Raw genomic sequence first — 18,736 nt, forward strand, 5'->3', positions numbered from 1 at the left:
ACAACAACAAAACAGAAAACAAAACGCCAAATTACTAAACACAACAACAAAACAGAAAACACAACAACAAATTACTAAACACAACAACAAATCAGAAAACACAACAACAAAACAGAAAACACAACGGCAAAACAGAAAACACAATGGCAAATTAGAAAACACAACAACAAATCAGAAAACACAACAACAAAACAGAAAACACAACAACAAAACAGAAAACACAACGGCAAATCAGAAAACACAACAACAAATCAGAAAACACAGCAACAAAACAGAAAACACAACGGCAAATCAGAAAACAACAACAAATCAGAAAACACAACAACAAATCAGAAAACACAACGGCAAATCAGAAAACACAAGGGCAAATCAGAAAACACATCAACAAAATAGAAAACACAATGGCAAATCAGAAAACACAACAACAAAACAGAAAACACAACAACAAAACAGAAAACACAACAACAAATCAGAAAACTCAACGGCAAATCAGAAAACACAACAACAAAACAGAAAACACAACGGCATTAACCAAACCGGAAAAGGTAGGTACTCTCGGGCGACATGAATGGTCGCTGATTGGACTGATCCGTCCTTTGAACCGGAAGGACAACACCGCCAGACAAACAGAAACAAAGGAACACGCCGCGATGTATTGCCACAATTGTGGCAAAGAGTTCGAGGGAAAACCCAACTTCTGCAGTGATTGTGGGAAAAGGCTGCAAGAAGACGGTGACGATACTCACGCGCCACCTTCAAGTAAGTTGATGGATGTAACGTTAATGTAATGTTTATGTTAGGCTAACGTACTTTTGAATGGTGTAACGTTAGCTTACCAGAGCAAATTAGCTAACTTACGTCAGTTTCCAGACCTTACTCGGCAGTTCCTACAGCTACAGTATACATACACATACACATTTATTACGTTTACATAATGGTCGACTTGTTAGAGGAACGGTCTGTGTTTGTGCATGTAAATTAAAGACGTGATAAGGCACGTGTTGTCATCTAGGGGTCAGGGGGCAACAGGTGTTTCATGAATGCTGCTGTTTGGAATGAAAGATGTATTGATGTTACCGCTGTTGCCAGGGTATCTTTTGGTGGTCAGTAACGTTAGAGTGCATGTTATAGGCAGTGAAACTGAAGACAGATGAAGCAACTTCAGGCTTTAGTTTAGAAATTTGCAGGCCAGAAGGAAAAGATTGTGTGTGTTGTTTCTAGATTTGTTTACTTTCTTGCTTCAGTTTGTTTGTGTCCCCAAAACTGCACCCCTATTTTGCAAAAAAAATAATGTGTTGTATTTATGTGTCTGTATAATGTAACATGTTTTTCTTTTGCTTCCGTGTAGAATCACAGACTATTCAAACCCCTACTCTAGGGACCTTTCTGGAGTACAGAAAGAGAAAAACAGAGGAGAGGCAAAAGTTTTCATGTGGGAAAATGGAGGCAAAGAAAACAAGTAAAGTGCAGGTAAGTTGGTTATGGCTCAGAGTGAGAATGAACAATTGTTAACTAGCTGTTGACATTCTTCCATCATCTCAGTCCTCTAAAAGTAAGCCTGATGGTAGGGTCAGTTTTATGGTAACCAATATATTTTTGCCTGTACTAATGGGCTTCTGTGCCACGACCATATTACTCAGATAATGACACTGTCCTGTTTTCACTTTTGTACATATTTGCTAGTTTCTGATCATTGTATTACCAATGATCTGTATCGAAAAGTACCCTTCAAATCTGCTGTTTACTGGCTTTAAGACATGCATGATGAAATATTATAGTGCGTTCAGCAGTCTTATGGCATGCGGGAAGAAACTGTTGTTGAGCCTGGCTGTTCTGCTCTGTAGGCTGCGGAATCTCCTTCCAGAGGCCAGCAGTGAGAACAGTCCATGATGGGGGTGGGAGGGGTCTCTGGTGATGTTTTGAACCCTGGTCAGACAGCGTTTCTTTAAACATTACCCACTAACAGTCCACTTTTTTTTTTTTTTTTTTGCAGATAAATGTTGGTTTGATGACCATTGGGAAGGGTGGTGGTGTCAAGCCACAGCGTGGGAAAACTCTTTGCCTTTCTACACATCCTGACATCACTGCCCTAGATCTGCTTAATCAGGCAGTGAAAAAAATGAGGGACTTCAACAAAGACCTGGATGAAGGACCTTTCCTCCTTCTTTATCCAGATGGCTCTGAAGTTATTAATATCCCTGGGACACAAAGACCATTTACTCTAAAAACATACAAGGCAGAAATTGGCAGGCCATATCAGCGGATCACCGTTTTTATCTGCTCAAAAAAAGACTTTGAGGAAGGTAAACTGTGTTGTTATGACCTAGTTGTGTCCAGTGCAAAGATGCCTTGACTTGCTGTACTGCTATACTGTATGTTAGTCAGTGAGGAATCTGCTATTTATTGTTTGTTTGTATCTTTATTTATTTATCAAAAATCTGGGTCCTGTTTCAGAATGGAGTCTTGAGTTTCTCTGAGTTGATCTACCTTGAAAAGGAAAAATCTTAATTTTCTATTCTGGAACAGTGGAGTAATTTGTTCAGTCAGTTTCAAAAAGGTTCTGCCTGAGGGTTTTTTTTTATAATTGTTTACACACGACAAATTAAAAACAATAAATAGAAAGTGAAAATTGACATAGACGGAGCAAAATGTCAGTCATCACTTAAAGAATTACACTACACATTTTTTGCTTGACAGTTTTAACAAAACACTACACCTAGTGTTATGTAAAACACCAAACAATCCTCTAGATTAGACTGGAAGCCTGTGTCTGTTGACTAGCTCCACAAGGACACTGAAATCCCACTAAATTCACAAATGAAAAATGTCTGAAATATGTATCAGTAATGTAATTATATTTAGCATATAATCATCACAAAAGGAATGTGAAAAGTGTTTCTGATTCAGCACAGTCATGTGGAGGTGTTGATGAAAAGGTCTAATATATTTGGTGTTTGTCAGTAGAGTTTGGAATCATTTTTGAAGAGCTTATATATATTTTGATGAAGAGCTTGCTTTTGCAAAAGATGAGATGTTTTATGGCTTTGTTTGTGTGTGGAATTTTGACACACATGACCTTTGTTTCACTAACTGATTTAGAAATAGTGAATAGATAAGCAACAACGGCCCATATAATCACCAAGGTAAATATTATTCTTTAATTAGCTAGTAACTTTTAAGAGGTTTTACTTCCCTTTCTGAAACAGAAAAAATGCAGACTTTCCCTCACTTTGGGATCAATAGTCAAGCTGTCTTTTGAAATAGGCCCTTGGATTTTATTAGTTACTCCCTACTGTGTTTTCAGCATTCATGTTCATATTCTGTTAACCAGCTTGGAGTTATCTAAGCATTTTCTCTAGGTGTTAGCTTCCCTTTTTAGCAATTATCATTGAGGTGAGCTTCATTTATTTTCATGTTTTGCAGTTGGAGAATTGCCAGACACATCTGACTCTGACTCTGAGATTGTGATAAAAACAACATCAAGAGAGTTTGATCTAGCTGATACACTGGTGAGTGCAATTTAAAACATATTTGGGTGATCATTTTTGTGATTAACCTGCCCTCAATCTGTGTGGGTTTTTGACATCGGCCTACCAATACTAAACAAATACTTGTATTTTAATTAAATTATGTCTTTACTACAGCCATTTGAACCTCATCACAAAAGCAGTCCTGTACACAAAGAGCCTGACAAAGTGTAAGTACTACCATAGAAAATTTAGCTTTTACTGCATTTGCATACATATTTATTTGCTATCGACATAGCTTTGTAATTTGTGGTTATTGTAACATTTACTATACGTAAATGCATTGCTACTCCAATATCTAAATGTTTGTTTGGTTTTGCAATGTCACCAATATATTTTGGAGTACACTATGATTTATGCTTTTATGCCCTCTCAGGAATGGTGCTGGGGGGCTGTCACTCTCTACTGAAGTACAACAGGTAATGGAGTATTATAATAGTTACATAGAGTCCTCATTGTCCCATGACTTTAGGTATGAAACAAAACAATAGCTAAATGTTTACATAGACACCATTAATGTAAATATCATATGCACTAATAAGATAAGAATAACTTAATTGATTCTCAGAGGGAAATTCACTTGTCTGGCAGCTCATCTACCATTCAGTGAAGAATTATAAAGTCTGATGGCTGTGGGTACAAAAGATCTTCTTTATCTCTCCATCCTGCAGTGAAGAGAGAGGAGCCATTGTCCACCATCTGTTTTTAATGTTATGATTATATTAATACCATTAGACCAAAGTCTATTGAAGTAAACTCATAATCATAGTATTGTGTTTATTGCAGTTGTGTGCTTTTAAGCTTTGCTTTTCATTCAGGGGAAATATAAAGCCACTTCAGATGGACTGTTAACTACAACCTTTTTGTGAATGTGCCTGACTTAAGAAATGGAAAGGGTATATAGAGAGTTAGATGATTGTAGATGCATCAAAAATCACTTCAGATATCCTCTTCAACCATAGAAGCACATATAAGAAACGTTTCCTCAGTACTTTAGCATGTTGCATTTTTTCTTTCTTGTCCATTACTTAAATCATGTCATATATTTGCTTCATGCAGTTTTTTTAATTGGCAATTGTATCACATTTCACTTAAATTTACAACAATAAAAGTAAACAGGGAAATGTGAATGTGAAAGTGTGTCCACTGAACGTCATCTCCTCGCATTTAGAAGCTGTTCTTAATTATGTCACCTCCTTAAAGGGATAGTTGAATATTTTGGCAAATTTGCTTATTGCATTAATCCCTATAGTCATATAAGCAGGTACATTCTCTTTAATTATCAGTGCCTGTTGTTTTGAGAGCCGTGAGGCAGAGATGCATGCTGCTTTGTGAACACAACTTGTCCATAAGAGCATTTTGGAATTGTAGGATTGTGTATTTGATTAGTTTTGAGGGATGGAGCGACCTGTACCGTCCACCTCCATTGTGTTCACTGAGCAGCGCACATCTCTGCCTCACGGCTCTCAAAACAACAGGCACTGGGAATATACCTACTCATATGACTATAGGGATTATTGCAATAGGCAAATTTGCCAAAATGTTTAACTATCCCTTTTAAGTAATCCATAGAGTTAGTTACATAATTATGTTGTCATTTGATTGAATATTTAACCTATTTCTACATTTCTTAATTTTCAGACTATACACTTGGATGAGGATCATACTTATCCAGGTACCTCCGGATGTCTTGACGTCAAGAGCTCCTGTTACAGGTGTGTTTTGTCTTATGTGTAATTATATATAGAGTGGTGGACAAAATATCAGAAACGCAACATTATTGAGGGGTAAACACATTTCTCTCCTGACAAAGATTAGATGTTGTTGAGTTTAAGCTGGAACAGCGGGTCAACCATTTGATTGGGCAAATATGTGCTAATCTACTGCGTGTTTATGCATTTATGTGTGTTTATATTTATATTGTGTGCACATAATGTCTTCATTTTGCAGAAACTACACCAATCTCTTTGCACCTATCGTCATTGATGATGATGAGGAGGATGAAGTTCTCATTCCTGAGGAAACAAATGACATGCCCTCAGAAGAATCTGAGTGAGTCATATAGACATAAGTAGAAAATTAACCAGCTCTCTATTCTGTCCAAAATTAAATTATACAAAAGTGAGAAGTCACTAAAATGAACACCAATCTGACTTTCTCTGTCTGTAACTGCTTGAATCAGGTCCAGTTGTTGAGATGTGTGTTTGAAGAGAGTCCATTGGAATTAAGCTAATAAGAATAAAACATTGCTCATTGTTTTAGAGACTGACTCATCAGTGTCTCTCGTTTCAATGAAGTGTCAGGATATAGTTTATGAATATGGAATGAAAGATTTTTGTTTAGTAAAGTAGCTACTATGCTCTAAAGTCTAAAGTAAGTTTCTCACTTTTCTCTAGACCCACAACTGTGCAGGCACCTGAAGTAATTGCAAATTTGGCACTTGCAATTGACCGCAAGAAAGTCAGCAGGTTCAATATATCGAGATCTGACGTATGGGATGGAGCCGTCAGAGGATTTCGACGCAGCTCATACTCCGAAAACAGCGACATCTTCGTTAAGTTTACCGACGATGCAGGGTCCTTTGAAGAAGGGTTGGACACAGGTGGGCCGAGGCGAGAATTCCTCACACTTCTAATGAATCACCTGAGAAATCGCCCCATCTTCGATGGACCTCCAGAAAGACGATATCTTGTGTACAATTCCACAGGTGGGTTTTTTGATGTCATTTTAAAATTTGAAGTTTTAAATAATTTATTTTTTTTTTATTTTCCACTGATGTAGATGGTAATTATCCATAATAATTCTGTACTCTCTGTAACAGCTGTCAGGGAAGATGAGTACTTTCTTGCAGGCAAGATGATTGCTGTGTCTATCATACACGGGGGACCAGCACCACATTTCCTCTCAAAGGACCTTGTCAACCACATAATAGGGAAGCCAAGTTTCAGCGCCACTGTGGAAGATGTAACAGATGAGGAGATAGGGAAAGCTCTACGTCAGGTAGAAAATTATCTTGACTCAAGGAATGAATTTACTAAGAGGACACCTGAAAATTATTTCAGTAATTGAGAGTAAGACGACACTCAAGATATAATAAGTTTTATTTATTTAAAGGGACAGATTTCCACTTATTTCAACGAGAAGTAAAAGTCATTTTATCCTTTTTTTTAATCCTAGATTTGTATTAATGAAGGAGAAGAGTAGTCAAGCATGGATATTTTTGGGTTGGTCTTACAGTAAATGTCTTTTAAATAGGTCCAGGAAGCAGAATCGGAGGAGTCTTTGCAAAATCTAATTTTGCAAAACAGCACAATGTTCCAAACAGCTGGATGCTTCCGACGTGTCAAAGCTTGTGAGAAGCATACACTCGTGGAGGAGTACCTCAGATGGTACATTATAGACCACAACCACATTGCCATTCAACGGTAATATTATTTTTAAAGTTTTAAAATGATATTATTTAAAACTTTTTTGCCAACAATCATCAAAAAATGTAATAGTTTAGTTTTTCACTAATCCAACATTCAGTCAGTATTGCCAACTGCATATCACCGCAGCCACTGACAAATTGTGAGACAGTGCCATCAGGTATTTCTGAAATAGCAGGATTGAGGAGCATCCTTACTGGATCAGACTGTAAAAGTGCAATCTTCAGTTGCTATCTCCTCTTTTTGTCCCCTTCAGGGAAATGTTTTAATGTATTGAACAATACTAGCCTAATTTTAGGTTCCATCACTTTTATGATCCACAAAGTAAATATGAGTATGTAAATCATGAAGTACAGTCTGACACTGAGTAAACTTTGTTAAAGACAAATATTTAACTTTTACATACGCATGTCCACTGGATTCAATTGAAAGTTCTGTCTTATGTACCTTTTGACATGGCAAACCATATCTGAGCTCCACTGGTTTATTTCTGTTCATTATACACAATTACCCAGAGTAACCAGCTGGTACTACTGACACTAATCAGCTGTTTGAAACCAAAAACTCATTTTCTCATAAGGGTTCAGTAATTAGCAGCTCAGGTTATGCTCCATTTGACCCTCAAATACCATCCGGCTTGTTTGTCTATTTTTCCTTAGTGTACTTAGTGCTCAAAGAAATTATTGTGCTTTGTTTAGCACACTTCTGTTTCTTGCAGTGTGAAAGCAAGATTTTTAGGGGAGAAGTCCAAATCATGATGATCTCTCCTTTTTTGACATCACTATTAATTTCTGTGCACTATGAAATGTTTTCTGTATGCTCCTATATAAACAATCTACCTATGGCATATATATACACGATCAGAATTTATGTCAAAATATATTAAATTAAAAATCTGGTCTGTAAGTATATTTGCATACATTGTTGCTATATGTTTGGTAGTTTTTTTTTCTGTCAGACCTGATAAACCACACCTATGTCTTACACAATAATTGTCCTTGATAGATTCAGAGATGGACTGGCAAGTCTGCAGTTTTTGACTGCACTGCAGCAGCATTCTGGTGTGCTGGCTCCTGTCCTATACCATTCTTCCAAGGCCCTGACTGCTGCAGAAATGGAAAGCATGTTCAGCCCAGACCTCAGCCCAAGAGGAAGCAACAGGCGGCAGAAGGAGGTCAAAATAATTGGATTTTGGGCTGATTTTCTTCTCGATTGTGAAGGTTTGTCAAGGCTGTTTTGTTAGATATATATAAATTGTGTAGTGTAGTTTCTTAGTAATCTTATTTTCTTTAATGAAATATAAGAGTAATGATTCACTTTATGTTTTTAGATAATGCAGAGTCAAACAATGCACTACAATGTTGACTTTCTCTTTTTAGAAAAAGTGACGGCTGTGTCCCTTGAGGATGTGCTGATGTTTGCCACTGGTTTAGCAGCACTTCCACCAGCAGGAATAGCACCCCCTCCAAGCATTGAGTTTTTAACTGATTCACCTTTTCCAATGGCAAGCACATGTGCAAACACACTGAAGCTACCGCTCTTGGATTCCTACAGTGTCTTTAAGACAAACATGGAGTTTGGGATCCAGAATGCTCCAGGATTTGGATGTTTTTAGATGTCAAAGGGACATGCATAAAAGTGATTCTGTTCACCTGTGTGAGGGCTTGTATACATTTGAATCTGTGCAGTTAGCTACTTACAGATCTTACCCATAAATGCAGTAAGAGCTGTGGCCTGATTTGGGCTCTCTTTTATTTATTTTTTTTGTCTTTTTTTTTTTTTTTCTCAACAACTTTCTGGTCAGAATAATGCCCAAGTACAAGGTCACGTTTGCTTGTTTGCATCAGTTACTGCCTATTGTTAAAAGGCAATTTGGGACTTGTTATGCATTAAAGTGATTGTTCACCCATGTGAGGGCTTCTATACATTGTTTCAGTCGGTGCAGTTAGCTACTTGCAGATCTTACCCACAAATATTTCAGAGCTGTGTCCTGATTTTCATTTATTATTTTGCTGTTTCCTGTTTTTTACAGCTCAATATATATTTTAAAAAAAACAACGTAAAATCAGAACAAATGTTTTTTGCAAGTAATTGATGTTTACATAAACACTGAATCAGAAAATGAATAAAATTTAAGTTTAATATGTCTCCACTTCAGTCCCAGAGTTCAAGATGCTAAACCTGAAAATTCAAAAGAACCACATTTGAGACTTTTGGGATCATATCCTGTAATTTATCCCTTGAAGCAATTTGTAAATGTCAGATCACATTTGTGAATGGGAAGTGTTTTCCAAAACTCAGGCATGTATAGTCCACCAATCATCGGGAAAATATTGTCTTAAGTCCATGTTAATGTGGGATACATAAGAAAGGTAAAAACGGGTTCCAATAGTCCATGTCTATAGCCCAGCTATTTCCTTCAGAGTGATGTACAGTTCTGAGGCTGTCTTCCAGTCTTGTGGCTGTTGTAGTCCGTTTCGTTCCACAGCCTGTTGTAGGTATTCCTCAATGTCTGCATCACCACATAAATCAATCACTTGTCTTGCCTCAGAAAACACATCCAGTTCCCTGTCTTCAACAACAAATCCACAGTCCCTTGAACCAAATCTGCAAAATTAGATGATACAATGATATTAAGGACAAGGTTTGAAATGGTCATTGTTAGATTTGTTTGCTTGTTGCTATACAGAAATTTATAAACAATGGTAGAGACAGATAGCTTCTAAATTCAAGAATGGATTATACCAACATGTACAATTGTCCAAATATATCCCAGTTTAGGCTATACCATAACACCTTGCATTTTTTGTAATGTATGATAATTACTACCTGTGAGGCAAGAGATACAGTTCATTCAGAATCCCTCCTGGACATGATGCAAGTCTGCTTGGTCGAATCCGGTGCTTGTTCCATAGGTCCATACATTCATCCAGGTCTTGCTGCAGAACATTACTGAAGCTAAATCTCAGTAAGCACTGGTGTTCATGGCTGCCATTGAAGAGTCCAGAGTCTCTCAGGTCTCCAAACAAGTCCATCCAAAACTGAGACCTGGGGATACATTAGATGCAAAGTGGCTTATTTCACACGAGAGGACAAAATTAATAACCACAAGTCACGTTTAGAATGCACTGATGGATACATCTTAACAAAAGCATCACAGAGAAATCAGAATGTAAACCAATATGATTATCACAACAGTAATCAACTGCTGATGTGATTCAATATCTTTGGGAAAGAATAATTCCTATGGATTCCTATGTTCATTATTATCACTTAGTGTTGAAGTGGCCTGCTTTAGAGATTAACAGTTGAAGAACACTAATAATAATCACAATGACAAACAAGGAAGGGGATTTTAATAATCAGCACTGATTAGTTTAACAGAGACAGAGGTGATCACTATACAGCTTCCACTGTACTTTTAATCCAAACAGATGTACCAACCTCCCTCTTCTGAAAAAAGACCACCATGACTCGATGCGCTGATTCCCTGTTGATGAGCCGTAACTGTGGCTAGACGAGCCGGCATTGTAGTCCATATGCACATGGCGGAGGGTACATTGTATTGCTGCCATAGTCCCATTTTCTGTTCCGAGGTCAGTTCTTAATCTCATTGGAACCACACCAACATTCTTGGCACAGTTAATATAATTGTGAGCGATGACAGATGGATTATTGTTTGTTGGTCCACAAACAAGCCACATTATTTGTCTTGAGAAGCCATCTATACATCCTGAGAGGGCCAGGCCAAATGGTTTCAGTTTATCATATCCGTCTACATGCCATATGTAGTTTGGACCTATGGAGTGATACGTACGTCTTGTAAACCTCCCGCGTGTTCTCAAAGCCGTCCCTCGTGGATTCAGTTGTTTCAATAACCTCATTACTACATCACGTTTAACGTGAAGCCTGTGTTTTTGTTGCCGAAAACTTGCCACATAGTCCGGTAACCGAAGAGTTGCCCTGGTCCTTCCAGCTCAGTCAGAATTGCACGCCTCACTTCAGGGAGTGGGGAATAGTTGAGTCTTCTATACAGCCCTGCTTCTTTTAAACGTGTCTTCAGCGTACGCAGACTCATGTTTATGTTGTGAATTGTCGACAGCATATCCAGTATCACATCATATCCATGTCCTGCATCAAAATATCCTTTAATAGCAGCGCGTACGTTGTCACTGGTGGCGCTCATATTTTGAAAACATGTAAACCATGTCCTTCCGGTTCAAGGGATGGATCAGTCCAATCAGCGACGATTCATGTAGCCCGAGGGTACCTACCTTTTCCGGTTTGGTTAATGTCGTTGTTTTGTTGTTGTGATTAGTAATTTGTTGTTGTGTTTTTTGATTTGTTGTTGTGTTTTCTGTTTTGTTGTTGTGTTTTTTGATTTGTTGTTGTGTTTTCTGTTTTGTTGTTGTGTTTAGTAATTTGTTGTTGTGTTTTCTGTTTTGTTGTTGTGTTTAATAATTTGTTGTTGTGTTTTTTGATTTGTTGTTGTGTTTAGTAATTTGTTGTTGTGGTTTTTGATTTGTTGTTGTGTTTTCTGTTTTGTTGTGTTTAGTAATTTGTCGTTGTGTTTTCTGTTTTGTTGTTGTGTTTTCTGTTTTGTTGTTGTGTTTAGTAATTTGTCATTGTGTTTTCTGTTTTGTTGTTGTGTTAAGTAATTTGCTGTTGTGTTTTTTGATTTGTTGTTGTGTTTTCTGATTTGTTGTTGTGATTTGCACTTCAGGGCCACCGTAAATATGCTATCTGAAAAAATATAGGAAGAGACTGTACTGTATTCTTATCTATGCTGCCAAAAAGACCATTTTAGCACAGTGGATTAATGAAATAGCACCATCTGTTAAAGGCAGACATGGAATGCTGTTTGATTTAGTGCCATTTGAGGACCTTAAAAGCAAATTACATTCAAAAAACAAGATTGTTATCAAAACAGTGATTGTTATCATCGGGCCCCAGCAAGTTACACAACAAACTCTGCCTTTGGCTGGTCCCCTGTTGGATTATATCAAACCTGTTGCATCTTGGAGTCTGGTTTTACAGTAATTTAAGTTTTGATCAATATGTCACAAAGCTTGTGCAATCATGTTTTCATCATCTTTGAAATATTTCATTGCAGTGCTCCTCCTGTTCCTCCTCACAGAAAGGAGCAGATACCGGTCCTGCTGCTGGGTTGATGCCCTTCTACGGCCTTGTCTAGCTCTCCCTGAGTAACGGCTAGTCTCCTGGTATCTCCTCCATGCTCTTGAGACTGTGCTAACTAATAAATATATGGTCAAAAACATGACTTAATTGACTAAATTTGACTCACGTTTGACTCATTGGTTTCTACTGTAGCATTAATTTTATGTTACGCCTCTAATAACATTCCTTCCTCTTTAATATTTGAGGTTTTCCCTTTTTCCTGAATTGTTACTCATGAACAAGACATAAAAACAAAACACATCAATTTCTGGCATGTTTTTCATATGAACACAATCTTTTCTCATCTTTATTTAGAATAGTAAAATCCAGAAAACTAGAGGAGCACAGAAGAGGAAGGTTTTTGGCAAATGGACCAGTGAAATCTCTGTTGGCATCGGAAGCAGTTTTGAAATCATTTGTCTGTTTAAAAATGACGTGCAGGAAATCATGAAAAAAAAAAACATTTCACAGTGTATCAAAGTATTGTACAAAAAGTCGCCTTACAAAAAGGAAAAGATGGATGTTTTTTTTAACTGTGTCCAAACTGGCATCACATTTAATTCATCTAATTATTATATTTAGAAAACACTCTCATCACTATGATTGTGCTCACATGCACACAGTCTAAACTCATGGCTTTGATTCTATTCAAGCATTTTACATACATGTTTTAACCTCATCACAAATGTGTCAGAGGAAACCTTTAAAATGCAAAAACACGGTGCACACACTCATGCTTCAGTGTCCCAAATACTTCTGGTAAATCTTGTGTATTTCATTCAGCTTTATCATAAAAATCCTCGTTATCATAAACAGGATATGTAGTCGGGGGTGAACATTAGATCTCTGTGTGTGCACGTGAAGGACACTCAATGGCACAAACACCAAAATAAACAGGAAAACGTTGCCAGCAAGACTTTGTGCTGCCAGTTTGGAGTTGAAAAAAGTAAAATAACATTATGAATTACATCACAGACATCTCTGATCGGACACTAGTGGTGGAGAAGGTGTGTAATAAGAGGGAAGTTAGAGGAGGTGAAGTTGGAGGACCTCTGGGTGATGCATGTGTGAATCAGCTATCCAGAGGTATTAGCAGTGATCCTGTGTCTTTAAGAAGAGTCTTTTTCAGGTGTTTGTGCAGACTGAAGTCCAGATCTTCACCCAGGTGAGTGTCTCTCGGTGCAGACTCATCAGTAAAGGTCTTTCCTGGTGCTCGGCAGGGAGCGGCTGGCGGAGCAGGTGGCGCTGCGGATCACCTCCATCCACCTGAGACAAATTAAATATAGTTGGTAAAATCATTTATTCTTTTCCTGTGATCAACTTGTTACACCCAAAATACTGTACCTTTCAAAGGTGTACTCGCTCTCTGATCTGAAGTAGTAGACGTGGGATTTGAAGTGGAGTTTGAAGACGTAGTCTTTATGGATGTTCTCCGACTCTGACGGAACGGTGACGGAGTAACCAAGCAGAGGGAGGCTGGCCAGAGGGTAGTCATCCTGTGAGCAGACGAGCCAGAAGGACAGGAAATCATCAGTTTTTATGCATCAACATATTACTGCTTGACCATTTTCCCATATCTGACCAATACCTCTTACAGCTGGGGTAGGCAAATTAATTTTAGTGTCATTGGGCAATTGTCCCACTGAAAGAAAACTAGACTCGTCTTGGCTCTGTTTTCAGGCTTTGGAAAATCTGGGCCATGATGGGAGACTCACAAGTCATTTAAGAGAGAGACGATGTTCCTATTGGCTGTTCTATAAATGCAGATGCACATGCATGTCGCTGTCCCTGATGGAGAATCCCAAAGAGGAGGTTTCTATTCCAGCATTGGCAACAACTGCCTACACTGCAAAGCAACCCAGAAGAGGAAGACGGACTTTCCAAAAAAAAGGAGAGTCGGTCAATAACAAGATCAAAACATGTGTCAGTATCAGCAAAGTGTTTCAGAGAAGGACAGAAAATGTTGCTAATAGTTTAGCCTTCTGCTAACCGGAGCTAAAAGCTCACAGCTGCGGCATCAAGTTTATGCTTATGTAGCTTACTTTAGCTGGAGCCTCATTAGAGAAAATCAATTTATTGTGAACAGAAGAAGAAGCCAGCAACAACATGAAGAAATCTATATCCAGAGCCCCGGGGCCTCCTACCAGTGGGACGTGCCCGGAACACCTCCAGCGGGAGGCGCCCAGGAGGCATCCTGATCACATGCCTGAACCACCTCAACTGACCCCTTTCGACATGAAGGAGCAGCGGCTCTTCTCCGAGCTCCCTCAAGATGTCCTGAGCCCAGCCACCCCATGGACTAAACTCATTTTCACGGCTTGTAGCTGCAACCTCATTCTTTTGGTCACTACCCAGAGCTCATGACCATAGGTGAGGGTTGGGACGTAGATGGACCAGTAAATTGAAAAATTTGCCTTCCGGCTCAGCTCCTTCTTCACCACGACCGACCGGCACAACGTCTGCATCACTGCTGAAGCCACACCAAACCGCCAATCCACCTCACACTCCATTCTACCCTCACTCATGAACAAAACCCTGAGATACTTGAACTCCCTCGCTTGAGGCAGTAACTGAAAGAGTTAAATATTGTAAAATAAGCTAATCACTGGCTAACCACAGCTAACTTGTGTAGCATAGCGGAGTCGGACATACTTCTGTCCCATGCTTGTATACTGGGACAAGGACAGTAGTCCAATTAAATCGCCTGGTCGAGCTATAACTGTAGCCCGATTTAACTATGCATGTAAACGTACAGAGTGTGTCCTCCGCTCCAGTGCTCTCAATAACCCTGACTCCACTCCACATCAGCTAACAGGCTAGACCCTGCGCTGCTGCAGGCAATCAGCCTGCTGTGGTACCAGGCGCTGAGGGGTTGGCGCTGGCAGAAGGTCCTTCCTCCGAGCTGCTGCTTGCTCTGTCTTGGGGAAGCAATCCACAGTGGCGGGGTTAAGGGAGGGTGACTAATCCTTGTCTCATTTTTGGGTTGATAAATAGAGTGTGACAAGGAGAGGCTGAGTGAATGCGCTCTGTATGAAGCCTGTTCATATGCCCATGGTCGTCTTGTGGGAGGGGCACTGGACAGAGAGCTGAGAGCTGCAAGATGAGAGTATATTTTCAAATGCTACTGTTTTGGTTTTTTTTGTTTGTCTTTTTTAGCCTTATTCAGCTTTCTGCCTACCCAGCTGTAATTCCTGTATCCCTGTCATTACACTCTCACTGCATATATATCTAACCTGGTGTGACTTGTAGAAGAAAAGGCTGAAGTTGGTGAAGACCACCCAGAGTTTCTGCCAGCCGTTACTGTTCTTAAACTTCCTCAGCAGGTTACCTGACAGCTGGTTCTGGAAACACAAGAGAGAACTGAGTCAATAAAAGACATGTGAGGCTAAATAGGAAACAAAGCCACTGATTTCATTATAGTGTTAGGAATGGGGAAGAAAGACAGGGGAGGTTAGGTAAAGGTAGGAGGGTAACTTCAGAAAACTCTCTTTTACATTTAACTTGTCTGGCAGGAGGTTGGCAAAGTGATACTTCAGGAATATTAAACACACTCTCGCAGTAGCCTTTTTACCAGTGTTTCTAGCAGAATTTAGTTTTCTGATTATCAGAAAGTTCATTGTACAGTTACTGTTAATCTTTTGGAGCAGCTGTGGCTGTTGCAGTACCTCTCTGCTCCAGCAGGTGTCACTAAACGACAGGCTTTGTGTTCTGTACCAGCAAACCACAGCAAGCGACACGGGCCCCTTAGGGCTGCTGAGGGGCCTCGACAACTCACTGGCCGGACTACTACTGTCCACTAGTAACATCAGCGTGGACGGACAGAGGTGGGAATGGACAAACAGACAAATGGAAGACAGGAGAGACACAAGGTGGGAGAGATGAAGATGGAGGTGTAGAAGAAAGAGAAAGGACAAGAACACAGACATGAGAAGAAAAGCAAGACAAGGGACATTTGAAGGCCCTTTGTCTGTGGGACACACTGGACAAAGACATAAGTCTGGACTCCACAGCTGTAAGACTCGAGAGGACAAACAGGTGTGAGATGTGTGGAGAGAAGACGATTAAAGAGACACAATGTGGTACCTCCACAGCAACACTAAAGTCCACCATGGACACACTGGTGTTGCGATGCCAGCAGACGTGCACGGTGGTGTTACCACGGTGACCCTGACGCTCCAGGGACGAGCGTGAGCCGCAGAGCTCGTCCTCCGACTCGGGTCCACCGTCCTCGGACAGCTCTGGGGAACGACGGGGAGTTCAAACGTGCAGGTTAGAAAGAAACTGTGCTCTCACACACACACACACACACACACACACACATTATCCACCATCTAATAACCTGATGTGTACAATCATAACAAGTCAAGTCAGTCCATCTATAATGGAGCTGCAGGATATAAGAAAAGTATGCAATATGTAGCAGTTTGTTGAACATCACAATGATAAATAAACAGCTTTCAGTAGACCGCTAAAATACAACACATTGCTTGCTGAATTTTAGAAAAATGAAAGGAAATTATTTCCAACATACTTTTATTGAACAAATTAAACATTGACATTATTGACTTTGTATTTTGTTTATTTATTTCCTTTATCTTTTGATTTTTCCTATTTTTTTATTTTTTAATTCCTTTCTTTTTTTCTCATTTGTGTCCATCTAATTGAGGCTGTTGTACATCTGTTATGCAAGGATGTTGCAGAGGGGGTGAAAGTGGGACTGATTGCCTAGGGCCTCAATAGGAGAAGGGTCCTCAAAAAGCCTGAAATGAAAGTTTGGTTTTGTTTGCAATTGTTTTATTTCTAATTAGTGCAATAACTAGGCTAATATAATCAGATGAAAAACTTTGTATTAAAAAAACATAGTGGAAGCTCTCTGAAGCCCCTCTTATCCCTTAAAGGTGCAAAATGGTTTAGTCTGCCCCTGCACTACGATTTGTTTTCAAATGCAGCTAAAGCCAAGTGACTCCTTATACGGGATTTATACTTCTGTACTGAATTGACACCGTACCTAGGCAAGGCAAGGCAAGGCAATTTTATTTCTATAGCACCATTCATACACAAGGCAATTCAATGTGCTTTACAAGAGAAATACATTAAAATAAAAACATTAAAGGAACAATAGATCATTATAAACAAAAGCTAAACATAAAGCAAAAGCAACAGCAGACAAATATAAAAACAATAGCTACAGATTATCCTAACAATAAGTTACATATCTAGTTCACTGGTAAGGTGCAGTAAATAGTAATGTTTTAAGCCCTGATTTAAATGAGCTGACAGTTTCAGCCGACCTCAGATATCCTGGAAGTTTGTTCCACAGGCGGGGAGCATAGAAACTAAAGGCTGCTTCACCTTGTTTGGTTTTGATCCTGGGAACACTGAGTAAACCTGTTCCAGATGCATTAGCATGTTGTATTTGGGGAAAATGTGTCCATATAAAGACGAGTGTTTGTCTGTGAATGCTGCGACTTATATTGAAGCTGAATTGTGCACTTGTGTTTGAAATCGTCTCTTTTAAGCCATGTTTAATGTGTGTTTAATGTGTGTTTTGAGTCAACTAAACTTTACAGCACTTCACAGATGCTCCGCTGCCGACTAGTGTTTTGGAGGTGTAACTGCAGAGTGACACAGACACACCACTGCACAAATATAAATGCTTATAATAGTGTAGACCACATGCATAGGCTACAGTGTAGACAAGTATAAATCCCGCTTTAAGAAAGAAAGAAAGAAAGAAAGAAAAGCAAACTCACATTGAAAAAAATAAATAAAACGTGTGTGAGAGAGACACGGATCAAGAGAGGAAGGGCGGGGGGCCCTGAGAGACTGTATATGCATAGGGCTCAGAATTTGGTGCTACACCCCTGCTGTTACGCATTTAAATATTGTTCATTATTTGCAGTTATGCTTCATTTTATTTTGGGAGGATGCTGGGGGATATGTTAGGGAGCAGACGAGGGATGACTATACTGGAATAATTTGATTTTGTGATTTAAAAACTAAAATTTATTTCTAAAAATAATAAACACTTGTTTGAAAAACAACAGCAATGGCAACTATTAAAGGCTAAAGAAAAAGAGATGACTTCAGCATTGTTGGCATGAAGATAAAACACTTTGTGGGTTTCTAATCCAGTACGGCTTTTAGAATAAATCATCTGTGCTTTCAAAATACTGACCAATAAATATCAAGTTTTATTTTAATGAAACTGCTTTCATGTCATGAATGTTGCCACAGAATTTAATACAAAAACGCTGACTCTAAAATCCCAGAGAAACAAGCTCTGCAACATCCTGCAGCCTCTTTTGTTACACACAACTGGCTGATGTTCTGGATTTTAACTGGTAGCAGCTGGTGGAGGAAACTGCGACTGGACAACTACACTTGGAAATACTACGCTTGGTTTGGGCCTCCTGCTTCGGCTTTTTTTGGGCTGCTGATGCTGAAGATTTGGATTGAACTTTGCAGCAACAATCTGGCTTTAATAGCTTCACTCTGGCTATTGCTGAGTATGCCTAACCAAGCTAGGGCTGCTCATTTATGTCGTCCCACATTTATGGTTTTAACGTGGCTGCAGGTATTTTACACAGAACAAAGCGCTGC

The 18,736-nt window shown here is 39.1% G+C and overlaps 2 protein-coding genes and 1 long non-coding RNA gene across 5 annotated transcripts in view; 1 reads left to right on the forward strand and 2 right to left on the reverse strand.

Annotated features, from left to right (window-relative positions):
- Window positions 1-9,089, forward strand: LOC144461882 (uncharacterized). The gene is made up of 13 exons (XM_078165684.1): window positions 1-759; window positions 1,349-1,470; window positions 1,994-2,303; window positions 3,424-3,509; window positions 3,645-3,697; window positions 3,904-3,946; window positions 5,169-5,242; window positions 5,478-5,579; window positions 5,924-6,234; window positions 6,349-6,527; window positions 6,783-6,952; window positions 7,961-8,175; window positions 8,335-9,089. The coding sequence occupies exons 1-13, from the start codon at window positions 402-404 to the stop codon at window positions 8,568-8,570; spliced, it is 2,259 nt and encodes a 752-aa protein (XP_078021810.1). The 5' UTR covers window positions 1-401; the 3' UTR covers window positions 8,571-9,089.
- Window positions 9,077-12,124, reverse strand: LOC144461883 (uncharacterized). The gene is made up of 3 exons (XR_013490468.1): window positions 10,400-12,124; window positions 9,785-10,003; window positions 9,077-9,562 (listed from the first exon to the last, which is right to left on the reverse strand). It is a non-coding gene; the product is annotated as an uncharacterized LOC144461883 (long non-coding RNA).
- A 283-nt stretch (window positions 12,125-12,407) lies between these two features.
- LOC117249740 (FERM, ARHGEF and pleckstrin domain-containing protein 1-like) overlaps window positions 12,408-18,736 on the reverse strand; it is an 86,604-nt gene continuing 80,275 nt past the window's right edge. For all 3 annotated transcript variants that reach the window (XM_033615433.2, XM_033615435.2, XM_033615434.2), the window contains exons 25-28: window positions 16,217-16,371; window positions 15,367-15,474; window positions 13,478-13,629; window positions 12,408-13,399 (exon numbers count right to left, since the gene is read on the reverse strand). In XM_033615433.2, the coding sequence (XP_033471324.2) occupies window positions 13,324-13,399; window positions 13,478-13,629; window positions 15,367-15,474; window positions 16,217-16,371 (491 nt within the window). In that variant the 3' untranslated portion in view covers window positions 12,408-13,323. The remainder of the gene's footprint in view (window positions 13,400-13,477; window positions 13,630-15,366; window positions 15,475-16,216; window positions 16,372-18,736) is intronic.

This window comes from Epinephelus lanceolatus, chromosome 24 (genome assembly GCF_041903045.1).
Source record: "Epinephelus lanceolatus isolate andai-2023 chromosome 24, ASM4190304v1, whole genome shotgun sequence".
Taxonomy (NCBI): domain Eukaryota; kingdom Metazoa; phylum Chordata; class Actinopteri; order Perciformes; family Serranidae; genus Epinephelus; species Epinephelus lanceolatus.

What these genes read in the sequence shown, in the direction of transcription:
- LOC144461882 (XM_078165684.1), top strand. Translation starts at nt 402, where the DNA reads ATGGCAAATCAGAAAACACAACAACAAAACAGAAAACACAACAACAAA. An exon ending in AGAAAACAAGTAAAGTGCAG is followed by an intron (nt 1,471 to 1,993) that starts GTAAGTTGGTTA and finishes TTTTTTTTGCAG; the next exon opens with ATAAATGTTGGTTTGATGAC. An exon ending in TTTTCTTCTCGATTGTGAAG is followed by an intron (nt 8,176 to 8,334) that starts GTTTGTCAAGGC and finishes TTCTCTTTTTAG; the next exon opens with AAAAAGTGACGGCTGTGTCC.